The sequence below is a fragment of the Schistocerca americana genome, chromosome X (assembly GCF_021461395.2).
Source record: "Schistocerca americana isolate TAMUIC-IGC-003095 chromosome X, iqSchAmer2.1, whole genome shotgun sequence".
Lineage (NCBI taxonomy): Eukaryota > Metazoa > Arthropoda > Insecta > Orthoptera > Acrididae > Schistocerca > Schistocerca americana.
In genome coordinates, this window is record NC_060130.1 from 893,533,037 (window position 1) to 893,557,883 (window position 24,847).

The window sequence follows — 24,847 nt, forward strand, 5'->3', positions numbered from 1 at the left end:
TCCCACGCCCATTCCTCCTTGTGGGGCACTTCAGTGCACACAATGTGCTGTGGGGCTCAGCTGCCACTTGCTCCAGGGATTGAATGATCGAGTGACTCATCCATTCTGAGAGTATCTGCTTTTTGAATGGGCATGAGTTGACACGTTTCCACAGCTACAGTGTCTTTTTCTTTGTTTTCATCCCCTCTTGGACAGTGGCTGTCAGAAGACCACAAAGACGGATGATTTCAAAGGGCAAACTGGTTGCAGTTTAGTCAGCAGGCTATTTTTGAGCAAAAGGATTTTGCACAGAGATGGTGACCCATATCAGTTGTGAGATCCAGTTGGCCACCACAGAGTCCATCCCCCAATGTAATAACCACCTCAGACGACAGCTTGTATCTTGGTGGAATGACAACTGTTGCTCAGAAATCAGATCAAGACAAACAGCTCTGTGAACATCAAACACTATCCAACTATAGGAAACCGTAATGCAGTCAAATCTGCAAGAGCACATGGGAGGCGAGTGATAAAAGAACGGAAAAGGGCTTCCTGAAAGAAATTGACAACTTCCATTAATTGGTCCACTTCCATTGTGCAAGTTTGGGAGTCAACAAGGTGGATTTCAGGCAAGGGCAGTACACGTCCCCTTATAGCCATGTCAGTAAATGGGGTTTTGGTGGATGCTCCAGAAGACATGGCTCAGGTTTTAGCTGAACAGTTTTTTAACTGTCACTGCATCAGCCAGACAAGCTCCTGCTTTTCAGGTGTTCCGTACGAATGTGGAGATGAGGAAGCTCCATTTCTTCTTGTGTATTGAGGAAGTCTGCAACTTTCAGTTCTCCATGTGAGAACTGGAATGAGCTCTGTCTGCAACCAGAAACACTGCTCCAGAATCTGATGAGATCCGTTATGCCCATGCTTCGTCATCTGCGCCCTGAAGTGAAAGGACAGCTCCTGTCTTGTTTCAATCAGATCTGGCTTGATGGACAGTACTCCATGACTTGGAAGGAGACAATATTAATTCCATTCTGGAAACTAGACAAGGACTGTAGCGCCCTTAACAGTCACCGGAGTGTAGTCTGTACCAGGTGTACAGGTAAGTCTCTTAAATGCATGGTCAACTGCCACCTCGTCTGGCTACTTGAATCCCAAGATCACCTGAGCCGCTCCCAGTGCACTTTCAGGCACTACCATTCCACCCTTGACGACTTAAGTCCAGTATATGCGGTGATACTGGAGTCCTTCTTACACCGAAACCTTTTGGTTTGTGTGTTTTTTGACCTTGAAGAAGCATACAACACTACTTGGAGGTACAGCATCCTTTGCCAACTTCATGTATGGGAACTATGTGGATGTCTGCCACTTCTTAACCAGTCCTTTCTCGAGGAATGATGTTTTCAACATCATGTCGGCGATGCCTTGTCTGACTGCTATGTTCAAGAGAATGGCGTCCCCCAAGGCAGTGTACTCAGTGGTTCGTTGTTTGCCATTGCTGTCAGTGACATTCCCTCCACAGTCAGGAGCCCTGTTAAATGTTCTTTGTTTGTGGATTACTTCACAATCTTCTATTCTTTCTCCAGTGACAATGAGGCAGCTGAGCTGACCATTAGGAGGCTGGAAACCTGGGCCAGAACAACTGATTTTTGGTTGTGCTAGAGAAGACTAAATGTGTTAATTTTAACTGTGCTCATCGAAGCTTTGATCAACAGTGCTCACAATGGGGGACAAATTTGACAGTTTTGAAGGAACTGTGCCCTTCTTGGGTTTATTATTTGATTTCCAATTAATGTCGTTCCCACACCTGAAAGACCTACTATGAACAAAGGGCTTCCAGTCATTGAATATTTTGAAATGTCTTAGTGAAAAAACATGGGGAGCTGACAGGTCCCGCCTCCTGTAGTTTTTTAGGGCATTTGTTCAATCATGTTTAGATTATGGCAGCATGGTGTACACATCAGCCCATATTTCCTACCTCAAGATGATAGATGCTGTCCACCATGAGGGCATTCGCATTTCGACTAGAGCCTGTTGGACTAGCCCATTTCAGAATCTGTGTTTAGAGGATGATGAACCATCACTCTGAATTTGTCGGTGTATCTGTTTTGCTCAACAGGCACTGAAAATCTCTGTGTCACCTCAGTCATTGGCATTTAGTGTAGTGATCCAACCCAACTTTGAATGGCTGTTGAGGAATTAGCTTCATGCAACCAAGCCATTCGGAATATGTGCTACTGACTGTCTCAAAGATCTAGATCTGTCAGACCTCCAAATACACAACCAGGGATGGAACATGTTACCGCATTGGTGTCTTCGACCTGTACTCCAGCTTACATTTTTACAGCTTTGTTTTCTTTCATTTTAAGTATGTACCACAGTTTTATTGTAGTTTATACAGATGAATCCCAGCAAGAGAATGTCCTCAGTTGTTCCGCTGTTTTCCCTGCAAAGTGCATCTTCCAGAACAGTTAATAAATTATGATGTGGAGCTATATAGCATTCTGATGGCACTGGAGAGGATTCACAGACATCACCATACAAGGTTTCTTGTCTGTTCCAATTCGCTTAGTGCACTACAAGCACTTCACCAAATGTAACCAGTAGATCAGTTGATTCAGCTCATCCATATCTCCTTCGAGCAGTTGCAACACCGTGGCAAGGTGATCTTTTGATCACACCTGGATACAGGTAAATATCGTTGCTAACAAAGCAGCCAAGGAAGCATGTCAGCATGGTGCTGTCCATCAATGTCCCATTCCTTTGCACACTATCATCTCATTTTCTGACACACACATTATGCAACAGTGTGAGACATAATGGTTGCAGGTGACAGGAAACAAACTGCGGTTGCTCAGATCGACCACACAGGCATGGCTGACATCATGTCAGCCTCACCATTGGAAGGAGGTTCTGCTTACCAGGCTGCACATCAGACATAGCCCTTTAACACATGGCTTCCTTCTCCAGCAGGAGGATCCACCACACTGTTAAGTTTGTGGTGTACCACTTTCAGTTCAGCGTATTTTGGCAACATGTGTCCTGTATACTGATATTAGGGCAGCCCTCAGTCTTTATGGAGATCTGCCCACCATCCTCCTCACTATTGATTCCAGTTTTACAAGAATGGTGAAATTTTGTAAACTGTCGGGCCTAATCCCTAAATTGGTGGAGAAGGGAGGCATTCTTTAATACATTATAAACTGTGCCACTTGTGGGGACAGTCTTCCTCCTTACCCATGAGATTGTCATGCTGAGTTTTCATTAGGGCACTGATGACCATGATGTTGAGTGCCACTCACCTCAAATCTTCATCATCCTCATCATCATCATCATCATCATCATCATCATCGAAAGTCATGAGATACCTCTTAATATCGGTTCAGACCTCCTTTTGCCTGTTGTAGTGCAGTAATCAGTGTGGCATCAACTCAACATGTCGTTGGAAGCCCCTGCAGAAATGTAGAGCCATGCTGCTTATATAACCATTGGTATTTACAAAAGTGCTGTTACAGCAGGATTTTGTGCATTAACTGACCTCTTGATTATGTCCCATAAATGTTCCACAGGGTTGATGTCAGGTGATGTCGGTGGCCAGATCATTCACTCGAATTGTCCAGAATGCTCTTCAAGCCAATTGCAAACAACTGTAGCCCAGTTATGTGGCACAATGTCATCCACAAAAATTCCATCATTTTCTGGGAACATAAAATCCATGAATTACTGCAAATGGTCTCCAAATAGTCAAATATAACCAGAGGACCCACTCCATTCCATGTAAACACAGCCCACACCATTGTGGAACCACCGACAGCTTGCATAGGGCCTTGTTCACAACTTGGGTCCATGGCATCGTAGGGTCTGCCTCACACTCGAACCCTACCATCACTTTTTACCAACTGAAATTGGGCTCCTCTGACGATGCTGCCATGCTCTCAGTTGTTAAGTGAAGGTGTCAGCTACTGTGTTGTCCTTGATGAGAGGTAGTATCTACAATTTGGTATTCTTGGCAGACTCTTGACACTGTGGGTGTCAGAATATTGAATTCCCTAACAATTTCCAAAATGGAATGTGCTGTTAATCTAGCTCCAACTACCACTCCACGTTCAGAGTCTGTTGATTCTCGTCATTCGGTCATAAGCATTTCAGAAACCTATTCTCATGAATCACCTGTGTACAAATGGCAGCTCTGTCCATGCACTGTCCTTTTGTACCTTGTGTACACGATACTACAATTATCTGTATAAGTGCATATTGCTATCCCATTACTTTCCACCTCAGTGTAAAGCGTTTAGTTACAAAATAGGTGGATGTTCCAGTGTTAGGTCCAGTGGGATCATGGGCAATCCAGCCTTACATAGCCTTAGTAGGCCATTATGACTTGGAGATACAGGAGCGTTCTGGCATAAACTCTTATTAAAAAGGTGGAAGGGAACCCTTGAGGAGGGCTAGGGTTTTCTTCTAAATCCTGCCAAATGTGTTTTTGTGTAATTGGTGGTGTGTAAAATCCTGAAGTAGTTCATACACTACACATTAATGTGACCACTGTCTATGTTCAATGTCAACTTGCATTAACCACTCACAGGTGGCAGATGGTGGCATTAGCAGGGGAGGGTATATAAAGGCATGCTGGGGTCACAGAAAAGAGTGCAGGTGTTGTCATAATGTGGAAACGGAGCCGTTTATCTGATGTCGAAAAGGTAAATATGATTGGTGTGTGGGCCAAGGGTGCAAGCATTTCTGAAATGGCCAGGTTTGTTAACTTTTCACATGTTGTCATGGCTAAAGTATACCATGCATGGCAAAATGGCAGTATTGAAAACCAGTGCCAAGGCAACTGAGATGCACCATGGACCATGGTGACAGGGATGAACAATGGTAGCAGAGATAAGTACAGGCGAATAGATGTGAACGATTGAGCAACAGACTGCCCACATGAACCAAAGGGCCACCAACAGTGTCTCCTCAATGACTATTCAGAGAATGTTGCTGCATATGGGTCTCCACAGCAGGCACCTGGTTCATGCGCCCCTACTGACTGCCATTCATCAGTGACGAAGGCTGGAATTTGCTTGCCAGTACCTCAACTGGATATTCACTGGCTGGATATAGGTGGCCTTTTCAGATGAATCATGTTTTATGCTCCATCAGCATAAACATCTGAAAGCAAAAACCCTTTAAAAATCATTGAAAGGATCCCGGCTGGAGGAGGGAGTGTTATAATGTGGGGAATGTTTTTGTGGCGTTCCCTGGATAATCTCGTTATTCTGGAAGGCACACTGGATCAATACTAGTTCACATCTATCCTTGGGGATCAAGTTCAATGACCACCCATATGTGCAGTTTATTTTTTCTTGGCATGGTGGTATCTAACAGTGGGACAATGCTATGTGTTACACAGCTTGCACTGTATGTGTGTGGTTCGAAACAAACTGTGATGAACTGTACTCCCCTGGCCATCAAACTCCCCAGATTTAAACCCAGTTGAGAATCTGTGGCACCACCTTGTTAGGGATGTTCGCGCCATGGATCCTTGACTGAAAAACCTAGCTCAGCTGCCCATGACACAGGAGCCAGCATGGCTCCACATCCCTTTTGGTACCTTCCAGGACCTCACTGACTGTCTTCCTGCATGTCTCTCAGTAGTCTGTACTGCAGATGTTTTAGCAATTTTGAGCGGGACATGGCTTTGTAGAACTGCGTGTAAAATATAGCAACAACACATCACTAAACCATTTCCTTACTGCATTTGTATTACGAAGTTGGTTGATGATGCAATGCTTTTCATTGTCACTAACAAAGGAAAGCAGCTGAATTCTGTACTGCCTGGGATCTGATGAATTCGGGTACCTCATACATTTGTGATGTCGAATCATAAAGTTTAGTGATGGCTTCCGACACTGTCTGAAATTTCTACACTTAAGTATACATTTGTCACATCTTGTGAAGTAGAAAGGTTATTTTCTATCCACAAAAATGTTCTATCAGATAAACACATGAGCTTAAGTCAAAAAAAATTGGAGAAATTGGTTATTGTGTATTGTTTTAGAAGAAAATAAAAATATAGAACTGAATTTTCGTATCACATATATACATTCTTTTGCTGCCTCATTATGCATGTTTAGTGATGTACTACATGAATGCGTGCATGTTTTTCGATTTGATAGTGCATGAAAATCCGGTCTCTACTTATGACTTAAGACTTTGTTCGGAAAGACAGCTACATTTTTACATAACGTTGTTACATACGGATGTTTAAAAAATATATAATTATGTTGGAACAGAATATTGACTCTGAAACTGCTGGTATTACATGTAGAGAACACTTTCCTGAGTAGCGTAACACATCCCATATACAGTTTGTACTTGATTTTATATATGTGTGTGTATTTTCATCTTGTTCGCTGTATGTTAACCATGAACTTAAAACAAAAATACTATGAAATAGTTACTGAAAAAATAAGTTTTGAGTAAGGCATTTTATTCTTGTGGTAATGATTGTGAATTGAATTGCTGTAACTCGCATAAGCATTTCATTTTGAGAGCACATGGGAACCATATTGGAAACATGTAACAAATATTTTACTTTAATGTTGTCATATCTGTATTGATGAACTGAACTTGCATTTCTAAAACTGAGTATCTGTAATTATTTTTATGAGAAAATTCTTTTAATTTATCTTGTTTGTGGTAGTTTTCTTATCAGCGGTGTTATTTGAACTTTTACAGGGTGATCTTCATGAATTCCTAATTTGCCACTCACCTCGCTCTGATGTGTCAGCATTTAATGATGAAGGGAATAATCATGTTCTGGACCAGAATGACTTTTTGCATATTGCAATGCAAATAGGCGCAGGTTAGCAGTCATAATGAAATAGTAATGTTCTAGTTCAAATGACATTATTTGAATCATGCTGTGTTCATAAATTTTGTACTGTTTTATTCAATTTGTTTTCATTTTTATTAGGGATGGAGTACTTATCGAGCCACCACTATGTTCACAGAGACTTAGCTGCTAGAAATTGTCTGGTTGGAGATAACCTTACTGTTAAAATTTCTGATTTTGGTCTATCAAGGGATGTTTACTCTTCGGACTACTACAGGTATGCAGACTTACTAATTCAGCACGTTACTATAGTGCGTGTCATTTACGATGGTGGCCGAGTTTAGGTTTGTTCTGCGCATCTAACATCACAAAATACAGTCAGCCAATGAACAGACGACGACGTTGCCAGAGCTCGACTGCAGTGCAGAGCACGGACGAGTGTCTTCAGTTTTAGAAACGTTCAGTCATAAATAAAGTAATTGAGCAAAAGCAATGTCTTGATAGCAGACTTTCTTTTAAAGAAAGTTTGGAAAAAGCATTCTTTATACCAATTGTTTCATATTCTATTAATTAATTAAACCAAACAAGCAATAAGCCTCCTAATACAGGCGATACCAAGGAAAGGTGTTTGTATCATTCTCACGAACCGCTTTTTCGCAATAAAGAACAGCGTTAATTTTTTATTTCCTATTGTTCTTCGACGAAACGTAATTCATAGTCATATCAGTGTGTATACAGTGTTTGTCGGTATTTTGCGTCATATTTTACAATCCTCCAGGTATTTGTTTGAATGACGAGCTATGTTAGCGTAATGGTTAAGGTGTTTGACTGCTAAGTGAAAAATTCCGAGTTCAAACCTTGTTCGATGCTTAATATTTTCTTGTTTTTAAAACAATATCGAAGTGTCTTACCTCATGAATTTTATTCGCTTGAATGTAATTTTTTGAAATTTCTAGTGCTTTGTCTCTTCATTATAATCATAATAATTTTTCGGTTTTTCTAATTTTGTCCTCCAATATTTCTTTTCACAGCAATTAAAAACAATGAAAAGGCACACATAAAATATTAATGTTATCTGTTTGTATATCTTCTCTTCTGCAGTCGCTGTTTTACTATTCATATTGAGATATATTCTTTTGCGACAGTATTAAAAGTATTATTTACAGCAGAATTTCGGCTCGTACGTTGCCGAGCTACTCGATTGTCTGACACAATTCCTTGCTTCGCTGCTTTGGCAACATCATCATATTCAATGTTTTTGTCGACTGATCTATGTTTTGCTGTCCGTTGTGACAAACAAATTGTTTGCGCACTGCGCCTCACTGACAATATATTTTAGTTTCTATGTTTTATTTAATCCACAATTCAGTTTTGTGTACTTCCTCAACTTTGTTTTGATCAGAACTTTTTAGAAAAAAGCGAAATGACTCTGGTATAAATAAAACTTTTATTACAGACAAAAGACAGAATATTTCTCAATATTACATACGACACCTATCTGGTACTTAAATTAAATGAGATATTGTTATACAGTAAATTTTGAAATTTAGGTATCTTGTCCACATTTCATTCTCAACATTGTGACAACTAAAATTGACCATAGAGAAAGTAAACGCTATGGACTTTTACCTCTGCGAACTCTCCAAAATTTCGTGCAGTGGTTTACTACATTTAATGCTGCACAATAACTGCATTGAACATCGAAACAAAATTAAGTCATTTACGGGGGAAAGGTATCAGTCAAGAAGACGTGTAAAAATCAAATTTTTGGGCCAAATAGTTTTTGTGAAATCGAATGATAAGTGTGTCAAAGCAGTTGGAACACCATGTGTCAGCACAGGCGAGCAGTGCAGTGATGACAAAATTGCGCACAGCGCGGAATGCGGGGAGCTCCCCCCCTAAAAGTAAGTTTGCGAACTATACTATACTATGGCGCTGCTTCTCTTGGCGCGTGCGTCGTTTGCAACTGTTAACGCAGCAATCTCCTGCGTCTGGGTGGAATTGAACTATAGTGCTGTATATAGTGTTGAGAAAGCAGCAATATAAAACAATGGATCTTTCACATAGTTTGTTAATGACAGTATTTATTCTGAGGATAATATTGTTTCTATTCATCCGTCAAATCACCATTTTTAACAAGAGCAGGGATCGATCTCTATTGCCTTTCATGCAGTCAGGAAATTGAAGCTGTTGTGGCAAGGTGAAAGTATTGTAATACTTTACTGCAAAAATAAATTCTGTTGCTATGCTTGTTTCATTTCTTTTTTAAATTGTAAAATGAAATTATTGTGTGTGTTCTAGAGTTCAGTCAAAATCTCTGCTACCTGTTAGATGGATGCCATCAGAATCTATTCTCTATGGGAAATTCACAACTGAAAGTGATGTATGGAGCTATGGTGTGGTTCTTTGGGAGATTTATAGTTATGGTCTACAGGTGATTGACTTCATTAACCTATTTCTGAATATTTCCAATTGATGTATATAAAATCCAAAAATTATGCATAGGTAAGACAAATTAATGTATTAACAGGGTTTTACTCTTGTTGCAGCCATACTATGGTTACAGTAACCAAGAAGTAATAGACATGATTCGTTCTCGTCAGCTTCTTCCATGCCCCGAAGACTGTCCGTCAAGTATATATTCACTTATGATTGAATGCTGGCATGAAATACCAAACCGCAGGCCATCCTTTCCCGAAATAAATGCAAGACTGCTTTCTCTGTGTAAAACCTCTCCAGGAAGTTGCAGCAGATTAATGAATCATTGTCTTTCAGGAAAAACGTCAGAACATGAACATTCAGTAAGCTGTGCAAGTTCACCAAGTAAAAACGTTGTAGATTTTGAAAACTACCCTTTTCATGCTGATAGTGCAGGATTGAATTCTGAACACTACAAAAAGGCATGTAATTCATCGTCATGCTCATCTCCAAATTTTGAACATCGTCAAATACAAGGTATGCCCCGGTATTCTAGTGAATCGAGTGGTCAGTTTCATTATATTTCAGCTCCAAAGACAACAGCACAAATTAATAGCAACCAGCATTCGTTACCTGTATATCATGAAATGCAAGTGGATGAAGCACCACAGCAGAAGTGTCAGAACATTGTTCAGCATCTTGCACATAATGCAAACTTCCACATAGGTGTTGTGCAGCCCATGTGTTCATCAACAAAGCCATTGTCTCAGGAAACTGGGAACATAAGACACCAGAGTAAATATTCAAATAGTGCTCCAGCACAGATTATAGTGAGACTACCATCACCACACACAAAACAGGGCAACAGACATGATTCAAAAATATCAGATATTTGATCATTTCTTGCCGGCAGTGTACTGCTTGTTATAATATGAAAATGCACTTAAGCCAAAATGCAGTTACTAGTCAGGTGTTTGGAAATTACAAGTGTTACTGACTGCCTTTTATAGCAGACCTTTTGATAAAATTCTCTCTTGGAAGCAGCTCAGCAACAAAAAAGGATTGTTACAGTTTACAAGAGAGAAGTTCCACAATAAATAAGCAAATAAAAGAAAAATTCAGGACACCATTGTAACAAATCTTGTAAGAAAAAAAGACTGGTGATCTCCATTCGCAGATTTCCTGCTAACTGGAGCTCATACTTTATTGTGACAGATAAGTTTTAATTTTGCCACAGATTTGAAAAAAAGTTTCAATTTCATATCCCTTGTAAGATATTTCATATTTTATTTTTGTATGTAAATAATAAACATTTGACTTAAATGTATAAAATAAATTAACTGCTCTAAGATCTGGATGAAGTGTATGGAGAACTTGTGAAGAGTGACTGCAGTATTTATTAAAAGCATTTATATGTTTTATGTTGACAACATTGTACATTGTGTTGTATTTTAGAAGTGTACTTACTTTCCATACTAGTGAGAAACAATCATATCGGCAGCTTTTTTAAAATTTATTATTTTGTATATTTGTGTATATGAATATAGGGTAACGCTTCCCAGAATTTATATCCATATCAACTTCATGTTGCCTTTTATTTGATGACTAATTTTGTAGTTCTGTGATCATCTGTAACAGAGAGACACTTTGTTGTAAGTTTTAATTTCATGTTATATTTATTTTAATTAATTAGATATTTCTTAATATCATTTGTCAGTTTGGTAGGTGCTGTGTGATGTAATATGCAATTTCCAGTCTGCTTGTGGACAACTTGACTGAATACGTTTAATTAAAATAAATTTATTTCATAATCGTCAATATCAATGAAATATGCATTGTATGTGATTTGTAATACAGATCTCTTTTTGATTCATTACTTTTGTGTGGAACATTATAGAAATGCTGAAATACTTGGTTGCCTGACTGGGACCACTGATGCACTGCTCTATATTTCTTTTGTTGCATCTCATGTTAGGAAATCATGAACAACTGTACACTCTGTGATGCACGCATTTTGTAGTGTATTGACTGTGAATATTCATGCCTCACAGTAAGCAAGAAAAAATCAGTTTTATGCGTATTTATTCCCAGGGTCTGTGTTATAATAAATTGCACAAATTAAACATTTTTATAGAGTTGTTATGGCAGTGATATTACTGGTTTTTCTTCTGCGGAACTAGCAAATGAAAATCATATGTATCCTGCATGTACTCCTCCTCCATTTACAGTGTGGGTACTATTAAACTTTTGCTACTTGAGTCAATGGAAACCAAAAACTATTTACCATATGGGTACTCAACTTTCTTGGGAGTGATGTTCAGACTGTGCACTGTTCAGACTGTGCGCTGCAGGATTTGTGTTGTTAGTATTGTTAGTGTCATTACTTGCCGTTAAGTGCCAGTACTGATAAGGCGACAGAGGGTTGGAACACAAGTATCAGTGTGCATTACAGTTGCAAACAATCAACATGTGTCTGGACAAGATGAGCAGGGCTCTACTCACGAAGCTGTTTCATCAAAATAACAGCAATAGTGCTGCTGCTCTTCGCGAGTATCAATACATTAAAGGAATACAGAGAGGTCCTCTTTGCACACTGGGGTTGAAGAACATTATTTGGAAGTTGAAATTGTGTCAGAGGCCAACAACCAGTTGTGCCACAAGTTGTTGAAGTTTCTGTTGCTGTTGCTGAGAATGATGGGTGCAGCATATGATCTTCAGGTAGTGCATGAGTTGTGTCATGGCAGCTGAACATTCCGTGATCCACCATTGTTTGAGGCAGCAGTAGAGCAATGTCTATTGCACTTGCAGGCTTTTGGGGATGCAAATGGTTGCCACATTGAGCAACGTATAATCTGAGCCATAAACATGGAATGCAATTAACAAATGTTACCCTCTTGTGTGGAAATTAAGTGTGTTTCTTTCAGCAGTTTATTAGTTACTATTTCTTCCGCATGACCTTACAAATATTTCCACAAAGTTTCACTCATTTTTTATGGGGCCTCTCTCAAGTAACAAAAGTTTATTTATAACCACCCTCTATTTAAAAAAAAAATGTATGAGACGTGTGTGTGTGTGTGTGTGTGTGTGTGTGTGTGTGTGTGTGTGTGTGTGTGTGTGTGTGTGTTTGTAAGTGTAATGAAGTACCTGTAATACATGACTATTTTGTCCCTAATGTATGTATGAAACACCATGACAGACAAGCTATGGGGAGACAAAATAGACTGCAAGCAGTTTTCGTTTTATTGTATACTGTTGTTCACTTATACAATACCATAACATGCTGCAGTAGATACAGGGGCAATGGATAACAATCTCCCCCTTTCACCTAGTCTGCATGCTCCTTCAGTCACATCCCCACCCTCATCCTCAGTTTGCAGAAATCTGTAGTCCTTGGGCCTGCACCCACGAGTGTCTATTGTCATAAGGTCTTGAACCTACTAAGCAGACAAACCTGGTGTATTATATGTGTTATAGCACTGTACGTAGATGAATAGACAAAATCTCAAGTATACGATAGTATATAGAAGGATAGTGAAAGAACAAAACCAGACTATTGGAAATAAGTTGTATGCATGGTGAAACTCCACAAAACTTGGGTGTGAGGAAGGCCTACTAATGAAAAAAACTGAAAAAGATGGAAGCCTTCATTCAAATAGTATTTTGTATTCAATGTTAACCCACCTTTGCTATCAAACAATACTGTAGTGTAATTACAAATGTGGATCCAGTATCCTTAGGGACGCAGCATTTGGTTGCTGAGTGCGGGCTTGGTGACCCTGGCTTCCTGGGCTGGGGACTGGTAAGTGCTGTCAGTCCTCTGTCACCATAAGCTCCAGGCATGCTTCAGTGACCACCATTGCAGTGCAGTGGTGGAATGTTTTGCCTGGACCACATGGAAGGTACACACCTTATATATATCCGCATCAAGATATGCTACATGCTGATGATGTGAATAACTGAAGAGCTAAAACAGTCTCCAGTGGGCAGTCTTTGGGGCACCTGCCCCCCTCCCCCACTTGTATAAGGCCTGCTCAGGCATGTAGGGCTCTGCCTGGGTTGACAGTTGTTTCCGTAGCGTCTCATGGGATCCCTATGGAAGAGTGTAATCAAACTACTACTACTCATGAGACAGGTATACTGGCAGGTAGTACCTACACACACTCACCAAAGAGATCTCAGTTGTTCAGTCCTCCAGAAAATAAGTCTAAGAATCATATTAACAGAGCATTAGTGTGCCATAACACTTTAACTGTAATCAAGTGAACAGAGGTACCTTTGAGAAGGTTCACAAGGCATTGGAACGTATTGCTGGGTCCCTAAAAAGTGTTAAATGACTTCATAATGGAACACCTTTTGTTGAAAGTGCTAATTCAAACCAAGTATCTAAGCTTCTGGGATGTAAGGCCTTATGTGACTACCCAGTCGAGGCTGAGTTGCATAACACCCTTAACTTTAGTAAGGGTGCAGAGTTGTGTGAAGAATGAAAAAATATGGGCAGCATGGAAGTGCAGAACTATATGAGGAGAGTCAGTGGCAAAATGGAAAAATTGTGAACATTTATTTTAACATTTAGTATGCCAGAATTAGCTCAACATATCATTGCACGCTATATCCATCTTAATGTTCACTCATTTGTTCCTAACCCAATGTGATGCTTTAAGTGTCAAAGATTTGGCCATACCACTATGGGATATAATGGGAGGGCTACATATGGCAATTATGGAAGCTGAGTTCATGATCAGGAAATTCTTGTACACTTCCTTTGAAATGTATAAACTGCTCCAGTGATTGCCCAGTGTGGAGCAGAAAGTGTGAGGTTTACGACAAGGAAAGTAAAATTCAGGAGTTGAAAGGCAAGAGACACATACCCTATGGTGACGTTAAAAAAGCTTACAAAGCTAGGCAACCTCCAGTTTTTGCAACTTCTTTTGCATCGGCCCTGAAGACACCAATCGCCAAGGGTGATTACTCCACACAAACTCTGACCACAGATTCAAGTATGAGCACATGCACTTCTTGGTGTACCTGTAGGGGAAACGCTACAGAAATCATTAGGAAGCCATTGTCGATGGGTTTACCACCTAAGCCACGTACCACTGCTTACCATCAGAAGCCTACTAAGCCATCCCCTCAAACCAAGCAACCAACTCCTACCATAAGTAAGGAAAAACGTCCTTCAAAAACTAGTTCCAAGTCGAAGAAAGAGGCAGTTAAACCTTCAGATTGGTGAGCTCTCTCCCTCTCAGAAGAGGACTAGGCTCTTGAGGATATGGATTTACAGTTGGAGGAACCAGGAACCGGCTAATGTTCCCCTGACCTCCCCGGTAAATCACTGCTTCCGGAGGAGGGAGAAAACACCAACCATTGCTGATCAATGGCTCCCACAGGAGCTTGTGTGTTGCAGTGGAATTTTAATGGATAACAATAACATTTGGAAGAATTGCAGCTCCTGGTCCAGGAGAAACTGTTGTGCATCTGCTTACAAGAAACTCATTTGAAAGTCACCGACACACCAGCATAACGGGGTTACCACCCTTACAGGAAGGATGATATTACTGGAGACATAGCTAAAGGTGGAGTGACTGTTTTCATTGATGACAGATGCCATTCCTCTCCTGTCCCTCTTACCATGACCATACAAGTGATTGCCGTGAAAGTTGTATCACCATTCAACACCACAGTGTGTTCTTTATATCTTCCACCTCATGATGCTTTGGATGCAGATGCACTGATACAGCATTGCCAGGCACTCGTGTGCCCATTCCTCCTTGTGGGGGACTTTAATGCACGCAATGTGCTGTGGGGCTTGGCTGCCATTTGCTCCAGGTGTCAGATGATGGAGCGACTCGTCCATTCTGAGAATATCTGTCATATGAACTTGGTTCAGATAACACACGTTTCCACAGCTACAGGGTTTTTTCAGTCAGTGACCTTTGTTTCTGTTCCCTGGCTATTGCAGACGCAGTTCAGTGGAAAGTTGGTACAGCTTTACATTCTAATGACCACTTCCCAGTGTGGATTCATCTGTTGACTTGGACCGTGGCTGACAGCAGACCACGAAGATGGATGATACGAAGGGAAAATTGGCTGCAGTACAGTCGACAAGCTATTTTTGGACAAAGGATTGTGGACAGGAGACAGTGGGCCATATCACTTGTGAGATCCAGTGGGCTGCCACAGACTCCATCCCTTGTCTAGTAACCACTTCAGACGACGGCCTCTAACTTCGTGGAATGACGACTGTCGACTGTAAATGAGAACCAGATGAACAGCTCTGCGGAATTTCAGACACCATCCAACTACAGAAAATCTTCATGCCATCAAGCGAGAGCACATGGGAGGTGAGTGATAAGAGAGTGAAGAGGGCTTCCTGGAAGGAATTGACAACTTCCATTAATCTGTCCACTTTCACTGCACGATTTGGGAATCGGTAAGGTGGATTTCAGGCAAGGGAAGTAAACATCCCCTTATGGCCTTGTCAAGTAATAGGGTCTTGGTGGACGTGCCAGAAGGCAGGCTCAGGTTTTTGATGAACACTTCTTTAGTGTCACTACATCATCTAGACAAGCTCCTGCTTTTCAGGTGTTCTGTAGGACTGCGTAGATGAGGAAGCTCCATTTCTTCTTGCATAATGAGGAAGTCTACAACTTCCCATTCTCCATGTGGGACCTGGAATGAGCTCTGTCTGCGGCCAGAGACTCTGCTCCAGGACCTGATGAGATCCATTATGTCATGCTTTGTCACGTGTGCTCTGAAAGAAAAGGACAATTCCTCTCTTATTTCGATCAGATCTGGTTTGATGGACAGTACCCCATGACTTGGAAGGAGACAATATTAATTCAATTCTGGAAACCAGACAAGGACCGTAGTGTTCCTAACAATTACCGGAGTGTAGCCCTTACCAAGTGTGTGGGCAAAGCTCTTGAGTGCGTCAACCGCCACTTCATCTGGCTGCTTGAATCTCGAGGTTAGCTGAGCCACTCCCAGCGTGATTTCAGGTGCTACTGTTCCACCCTTGACAACTTGACAGGAGTTATCCTTATGCTGAAACCATTTGGTCTGTGTGTTCTTTGACCTTGAAAAAGCGTAAAACATTACTTGGGGCTACAATATCCTTCACTAACCTCATTTATGGGGACTGTGGATGCCTGCTACTTCTTATACAATCCTTTCTTGAGGATTGGCATTTTCGATATCACGTTGGCAATGCCTTGTCTGACTGCTATGTTTAGAGAATGGGGTCACCCAAGGCAGTTTACTCAATGTCACGTTGTTTGCCATTGCTATCGATGGCATTTTCTCTGCAGTCAGGGGCCCTGTCAAATGTTCTTTGTTTGTGGATGACTATGCAATCTTCTACTCTTCCTCTGATCTTACGACGACAATGAGGCCGCTACAGCTGACCATTAGGAGGCTGGAAACCTGGGCCAGAACAACTGGTTTTCGATTCTCATCAGAGAAGACAACATGTGTTGATTTTAACTGTGCTTGTTGAAGTTTTAACCAAGCAGTGCTCACAATGGGGCACAATATTTTACATTTTCAAGAAATTGTGCACTTTTGAGGTGTATTATTTGACTTGGAAGTAACTTGGCTCCCGCACTTGAAAGGCCTATGAACAAAGGGCTTCCATTCATTTAGTATATTGAAATACTTTAGCAGGAGCTGACAGGTCCCACCTCCTGCAGTTTTATAGGGCATTTGTTTGATCACGCTTAGATTATGACAGTGTGCTCTACGCATCAGCCTGTATTTTCTACCTCAAGATGATAGATGCTGTCCACCTTGAGGGCATTTGGATAATGATTTGTGTCTTTCGGACCAGCCCAGTTCAGAATGTGTGCAGAGGCTGATGAACCAGTACTCTGGATTCAGTGATGTATCCTTTTGGCTTGACAGGCACTGAAAATCTCAGCGCCACCTCAGTCACTGGCATTTAGTGTGGTGGTCCACCCCACCTTTGAATGGCTGTTCAGGAATTGGCCGCATGTGGTCAATCCATTTGGGAACAAATTATGATCCGGAGTTATATGGCATTCACATGGTGCTAGAAAGGATTCACGGACATCACCGTACAAGGTTTCTTTTCTGTTGTGACTCGCTTAGTGCACTACAAGCTCTTCACCAAATGTATCTAGTAAACCAACTGATTCAGCTTATCCATAGCTCCTTAGAGTAGTTCCAAGACTGTGGCAAGGACATGATCTTTTTGCTGGTACCTGGCGACATCAGGATACAGGTAAATGACATGGCTGACAAAGTAGCCAAGGAAGCATGTCGGAATGGTGCTATCCGTCAGTGTCCCACCCCATTGTACGCCATCATCCCATTTTCTGATAAACGTGTTGTGCGTCTGTGGGAGACGAGGAGATGGAATGGTTGCAGTTGACAGAAAACAAACGGTGGTCACTCAAATCGACCACACAGGCATGGCTGACCAGGCTGCACATCAGACATAACCCTTTAACACATGGCTTCCTCCCCCAGCAGGAGGATGCACCACACTGTGCAGTTTGTGGTGTGCCACTTTCAGTTCAGCATGTTTTGGCAACATGTGTCCTGTATACTGATATTAGGGCAGCCCTCAGTCTCAATTGAGGTCTGCCCACCATCCTCCCCGTTATGGATTCCAGTTTAACAAGAGTGGTGAAATTTTGTGAACTGTCAAGCTTAAGCCCTAAATTGGTGGAGAAGGAGGCACTATAAACTGTGCCACGTGGGGGGACAGTCTTCCTCCCTACCCACGAGATTGTCATACTGATGACCATGATGTTGAGCACCGCTCACCTCAAATCATCATCATCATCATCGTCATCATCATCATCATCATCATCATCATCATGGATCCAGTGTTGAACCATTCCATTCCATATTATTGCCAAAAGTGTAGTGAATGTTGTAGCCAGGCATATTGAACACTTCTCTATTTATAAAGCAATCTATGTTTGATAAGATGAATAGTTAAGTGTTTATTTGCTCTACATTTTAATTTTAACTTTTATACAAGGTACGAACCTGGTCCACAGATCCCCCACAACTAAAATCAATGAACTGCCAGTATGGGCAGATTAATGGCAGAGGCTATTGTGACATGATTTGATAAATTAGGGAGAGCTAAGACGAAAGGAGGAGGATATGAGGAACCATAATGAAAGGAGGAGGATATGAGGAACCATAATAAACGTCAATTTATTGATTTGTAATTGCCTTACTCTTTAGAACTTTTGAGTGAATTCTAAAACTCACAGTAGGCATTTGAAGCAATGGTGATTCTGTCTATTACATTGTGTTACATATTCACCTTCTGAAAGTCATCTCAAATGTTCATTCACAACATCTGTCACCAATTTGTGGGATACTCATCATGTGTATAGAATTCTAAATAAATTTCCTTCTGGGAATTATTGTTCTTCCAATAACATTTTTCCCTTGTAGACTGAATCTTAGTCTTTATCATCTCTGTTTTTTTATTTCCCGTGTGCCTGCACATTTTCTGTGTACCATTTGAATGAAGAACATAGTTTTTTGTTTTTTCCTGCTGAGATCTCAATAGCTGACTGGTCTCTTCTGGAGCTCTGCTTCCCATGAAGAAATTTGCAGACCATGTGTACACTGATCAAATGTACTGGACACCCCTGTGTAATGTGGAATTGGCCTTTATATGTCTTGAGAGGTGCCAGTATAAAAGGTGGATGATAGTATTATGTTATCAGTAGAGAAACAGTAACAGCAGAATGGATCAGTCAGGGGAGCTCAATGACCACAAGCATGACCTAGTCATTGGATGTCACCTGAGTAACAAATCCCTTCTAAAGCTGCCCAAGTTATATGGAATGGAAATGAGAAGCAACAACTTCAACTAAACCAATACCAGGCAGACCTCATGTACAGACCATCACATATTTTGAGAGGTGGTTGTAAAACGATCACATGAAACCAGCAGAAGGAATCACTCAAGAGTTCCCAAGTGCTACCAGCACTCTAGCTACCACATTCACTGTGTATAGTGAGTTATAAAGAATGGGGTACTATAGTTGACCAGCTTCTCATTAAGCCACACATTTCAGTAGTCAGGTAAGCAGCACTTGAGATGGTGTAAAGTGTGACATCACTGAACAGTGGCTTACTGCAAACAAGTGATTTGGAGTGATGAATCACACTATACCCTATGAAAATCCAGTGGAAGGATTTGAATTTGGGGAATGCCTGGAGAACATTATGTGCCATCATGTATAGTGCCAACAGTGATGGGAGGAGGAGGTGATGTTACTGCATTGGGGTGTTTTCCGTGGTTAGGACATGGTCCACATATTGTGCTTGAGAAAATGCTAACTGCAGGATATGAACAACTTTTACAGCATTGTGTGCTGCCTGCAGTAGAGGAATAATTCAGAGGTGACTATCAGCATGTCAGTCCACTCTGTCATAAAGCAGCATCTGTAAGACAGTTCACAAGATTTCACCACTCTTGTAACATTGTAATCAGTATAGGGGAGGATGGGGGGCAGATATCCATCGAGACTGAGGGCTGCCCTAATATCAGTATATAGGACACATGTTGCCAAAATATGCTGAACTGAAAATGGCACACCGCAAAGTTCACAGAGTGATGGATGCTCCTGACAGTGGAGGAAACCGTGTGTTAAAGCTCTATGGCCGATGCGCAGCCTGGAAAGCAGAACCTCCTTCCAGTAGCAAGGCTGACATGTTCACCATACCTGTGTGGTTGATTTGAGTGACTGCAGTTTGTTTTCTGCCACCTATGGCCATTCAGTCTCCCACTGATGCATGATGCGTCTCTCTGAAAATGAGATGGGACATTGACGGGCAGCACCATCCTGACATGCTTCCTTGGCTTCTTTGTTGGCCATGGGACAAGAACATTCCTGGAATGGACAAACTTGTCCAAAGTTCCGACCTGAACACAATGAAACAACGTTGGGGTGAGTTAGAACATCGACTTCACCCGAGACCCCACCATCCAATATCGTTGCCTACTCTGGTTTCGGCTATTGAGGAAGAATGGGCTGCCATTCTTCCACAGACATTCGGACACCTCATTGAAATTCTCTCCAACAGAGTTCAAGCCATCAAATGGTGAAGAGTCAACACATCCGATAATAATGCCCACTAATAGGTGTCCAGCTACATTTGATTAGATAGTGCACGGCTCCCTTTGTTTGATCAAATGTGCTTTGGAACTGAACCATGGTAAAACAAGAAAATAGTGCAAAAGAGGTAAATATGAAAATTAAACTTTGGGAAACAAAAGCTTACACACAGTGAATACAAAAACAGTTGACTCAGTCACAAGAGAGTGGCAAAACGTGCTGTTGGCATCTGTGTGGACCGCATACACTGTGCCTTCATAAGATGTCAACAAGAGGTGTTTGTCTGGTTTTCTTTGTTTCCTTACTATGCTGCATTATAAATGACACTATGGCAACGGCATGTATTAAGTCATGGGGCGATTTAAAGACTTCTCAGTGGCAGTTATAGAAGAAGTGAACAACAGTGGGAGGAATGATGTTCCTCTCCTGGCTGCCATTTGTGCTGCTCAGGACTACACTTATGAGCCAAAACATTATGATCTCTTGCCTGATTTCTTGTCTGTCTGTCTTTAGAATGAAATATCTCACTCATTCTGCATATCAAGGATCCAACAGTTTGTTGGTAGGTTTGTGGAGGTATGTGTCATAACATGTCTACACACAGGTCATTTAATTTGAATAACAAACAGACCGCTGATCTGCATACACGGTGATGGCCCCCGATAGTGACCCAAAAGGGTACCACAGGATTTACATCAGGCAAATTTGGTCGAGACATCAACGTGAGTTCACTATAATGCTTCTCAAACCACTGTAGCTTGGTTCCATATCTGAGGCATGAACAATTGTACTGTTGAATGATGACATCACTGTTGGAGAAGACGTCAAGCATGAAGGGATGCAGGTAATTCACAGCTATCGGTGTGTTTTCGATTACTATAATACGGCCCCCACCAGTCTGCGTCCGTGGCGTGCTGAACATTCCAAGCTGCCATTCATATCGATGACACCATTTGTGGAGAGGACTATTGACCTAGTGTAGCAAAAATGTGATTCACCGAAGAACTGACACATTTCTATTGATTGATGATTGAATCCCGACTGTCCCATGCCCACTGCAGTCATAATCGATAATGTCGTTTGGTCAGCTTGTAAACACACAGGGGTGGTCTGCTGCAAAACTCCTTGTTCAACAATGTTCGATGAATGGTGTCCCGCAAATCACTTGTGCAACCACTTAATGCGTAGTGGTAGTTTCAGTGTCCTACCTCTTTCTGCAGATATTGCTTTTATGCATTTGCATCTTATGTGTGCTCAGTCATCAGTTTCACCTGCCACAAGGTATGGGTTGTAATGGAACTGACAAATAGACGTCATTTTATTTTATTATACACTAAAGTCGTGTTAAAAAAGCTTTTGCTTAAGATAATACTAAGTTAGGTGTTGCGATCAATAATCAATATTGGAATTGTATGTTCTTTGTAGCTTATGACCGTGATCTTTGGTCTACAACGGGTTTTCGGCCACGTGAGTGTTGGCCGCGGTTGAGTGTAGTTGTGTATATAGTTTTGGCAATAAATGTGTTTTTGATACAAAGAAACAGTGGAATATTGCGTCATTTTTCGATAATCCAGTAATAATTAAAAAACCCGCACCTTTTCTTGGACCCAGAGCAGCAAAGGAATCATCGCCTAGACAACGAGAAGCCACATGGACAACTCAGACTCAGCAGCATCAACAAAGGAGACATCATGGCCAGCTCTACTAAAGTACTATACAGCCATTAGCCACATCGTAACGGTGTCCTTATGGAGATAACTTTTCCTGCACAGTAGAGCGGGTTCGTGACAGGGTGGAACTGAACATTGTGAGATACTTGATTATATATTTCACCATTGAGGTCTATGTCATAGGAAAATTCTTAATCTGACTACTATTGAAACATGGGCTCTCAAATTTTTGAAATTGTGACTTTCAATGATTCCCAACGTTTTTCATTCAGTGTTTCCTATCTGATTTGGATGAGTATTTCTGTCACAATAGTACTGAATAAAATCTTTGCTGAAGTATGCAGCTCTTCTTTGAATGTCCTGACACTCATTCATTAATCTTGTATAAAACAGAATACAGATAAATACAATATTATTGCCCTAAGGGAACAACAACAACAGGAACAGACCAGCATGATAAGGGTCTGACAATACTCAAAAACTGGTTGAATGGGGGTTTTATGAGTGACATATTAAATGACCCAGTTACTCTTCTTTAGTATCTTCTCATTAAACTTTTTCTCTGCTAGATTTGTGCGTTTATTTTATTTTAAACCATTTTGGACATACAGTTACTTGACAGTTATAACTGTTTCCAGTGACTGACAGTCAATCATGTTGTCAAACAGTGCCAGACACCACTGACTGTGTCGATCTCTATGACCTATAATGACAGTGTTGTTTAATGACATTAGATTGTTACTGTGCACTTATGACTAACATTAATGATTCTATGTGGTTTGAAGAACAGTGTGATATCCTGTCTAAACCATGTTGATATTGCAGAGTGAGTTGGTTTCTGACTTACATTGACTACTTATTTGCCACACTTAAACAATAATGAATTGCTGTTTTGGTGTTAGGTTACTGCACTCAAACTGCAACTATAGAACTATTACCAGGTGTTGTATGTTACTACCTATTTATCTGTACCTAATTAAAGTGTATGAGACCACAACTGGTCATAAACAGCAGTACAGACAACATCAAAGGAGTATTAACGTGTTTGAACTTGAAAGTTTTGTTGTGGACTATATTATTGACAGTAGCCTACTTTCACCACTGACTTTTCAGCCAGCTTTTGAAGGAGGTGCTGGCTACCAAGGACATACATGCAGGTACATCAGCTAGGCTGCATATGGTGCCCCAGAGAGACACAAACTCTTTCCCTTAAGACTATGAGCCTTGTGTGTTACCTACTGTGGGGGAACTTAGAACACACTAAGTATATGATACAATGGCAGCTGCACCTGACGTGAAATATCATAAAAAGCTAAATTGGCATTGTGCAATAGTCAGTAACTATTTGCAAAAATGAGTGACTATGAGGTTGAGGACAGTGTAATAGTAATGGCCAGAGGGTAAATATTGTGAGTGGTCAGGAGAAAAACAGTGGTGGAATGGAAGAGTTTAACTTTGTAGCCAAAAATAAAGTAGTAATTAAGAGTGAACTTGATGATGATATTGAGGTAAAACTAGAGGAGTCTTCTTTTTATGAGGCTGCTGACAGCCAAGTAGTGGAAATGTCAAGGCTTCACCTGCTGAATGAATACTGTGATGACAAGGTAGAGGAACCTGATGTAGGTATAATGAGTAATACGGAGGAAAAATCGGAAAGATGCGTTGCATAAGGAATGTGGGGAGGCAATAGGGTTTATTTAAATTTTTGAACAAAATGCACGGGGATATGTGTGCTAAGAACTAAACTCCAGCCGAGCAGGCCATGAAGGCCCAATTGTACTGACCAGCTGCCGTGTCATCATCAGCCCACAGGTCTCACTGGATGCAGATATGGTCAGCACACCACTCTCCCTTAACCCCCCCTTGCACACATATTCGAGCTGCCAGCGCTGCCTTCAGCTCACAAATGTTATACTTTTTCCACTTGTGAATTTATTTTACAATGCTTAAACAATGTTCATAAGTTTCAAGTGTGCAGAATCCAAAATGTAATTGCAAGACACACACAGTCAAAAGTTTTTGATCACCCATAATAAAAATATATGCTTTTTTTCAATGTACAAATGGACAATAAGTCTCTTGTCAGATGGAACTGTATTGCTGGTCAGTATCTTGATATCGTAACTTCTTTAATGTACCATTAATTCTCACTAGATCACCAACTTTATCACCCACAAAACATGCCCACACATTGATGAATGCTTCAGTTTTGATGGTCTCCACAAAGTTGAGAAACAAACATTTGACGATGGGTCCCAAATACTTCAAACTTAGATTCATCCATTAATAACACTGTGGATCATTACTGCACCCTCCCATTGCATTGTTTTCATCTTATTTTTTTGTAATAATGCACTCCTTTAAATCTTGTTCATGAAGACAGCATGCAGTGTTGAGACAGAGATTGGGGCTGCTCACATTCTATTTACTTCTTTGCTAGTTTTGGGTTCAGTACTAGTCCTCTGGCATTTACTCTGTACACATATGAACTGAACTTCCCTATAGGATGTTAGTCGGTGTCTTCCAGATGGCAAAACACTTGCATTTGCATAACCAAAATGCAGCTTAGAAAATTGGGGAATGTGTGGACTCGAACTCGCGACTGTGTGTCTACATTTTTGATGACGTTTACCCCTGGGCTGCAAGCTGATACAGCACTGTAACAGTTCAATACAGGGTTAAGACTTGGTCTCTACGGTGGCTGTCCAGTGGCCATGTTTTAAGTCTAAGAGACTACATAGAACTGCTCGTTTCCAACAGTAAAATAAATTGTATAACAACAGCTGCATAGAATAATTGACATTTTTACTGGAATAAGTTTCACAACAGACAGACATACTACCTGC

At 40.9% G+C, this 24,847-nt stretch overlaps 1 protein-coding gene across 1 annotated transcript in view; it reads left to right on the top strand.

Moving 5' to 3' along the window:
* Window positions 1-11,351, top strand: part of LOC124556448 (tyrosine-protein kinase transmembrane receptor Ror-like) — a 127,081-nt gene extending 115,730 nt beyond the window's left edge. The window contains exons 9-12 of the mRNA XM_047130397.1: window positions 6,706-6,832; window positions 6,944-7,079; window positions 9,104-9,236; window positions 9,352-11,351. Coding sequence (XP_046986353.1) covers window positions 6,706-6,832; window positions 6,944-7,079; window positions 9,104-9,236; window positions 9,352-10,116 — 1,161 coding nt within the window. The 3' untranslated portion in view covers window positions 10,117-11,351. The remainder of the gene's footprint in view (window positions 1-6,705; window positions 6,833-6,943; window positions 7,080-9,103; window positions 9,237-9,351) is intronic.
* Window positions 11,352-24,847: the final 13,496 nt, after the last annotated feature.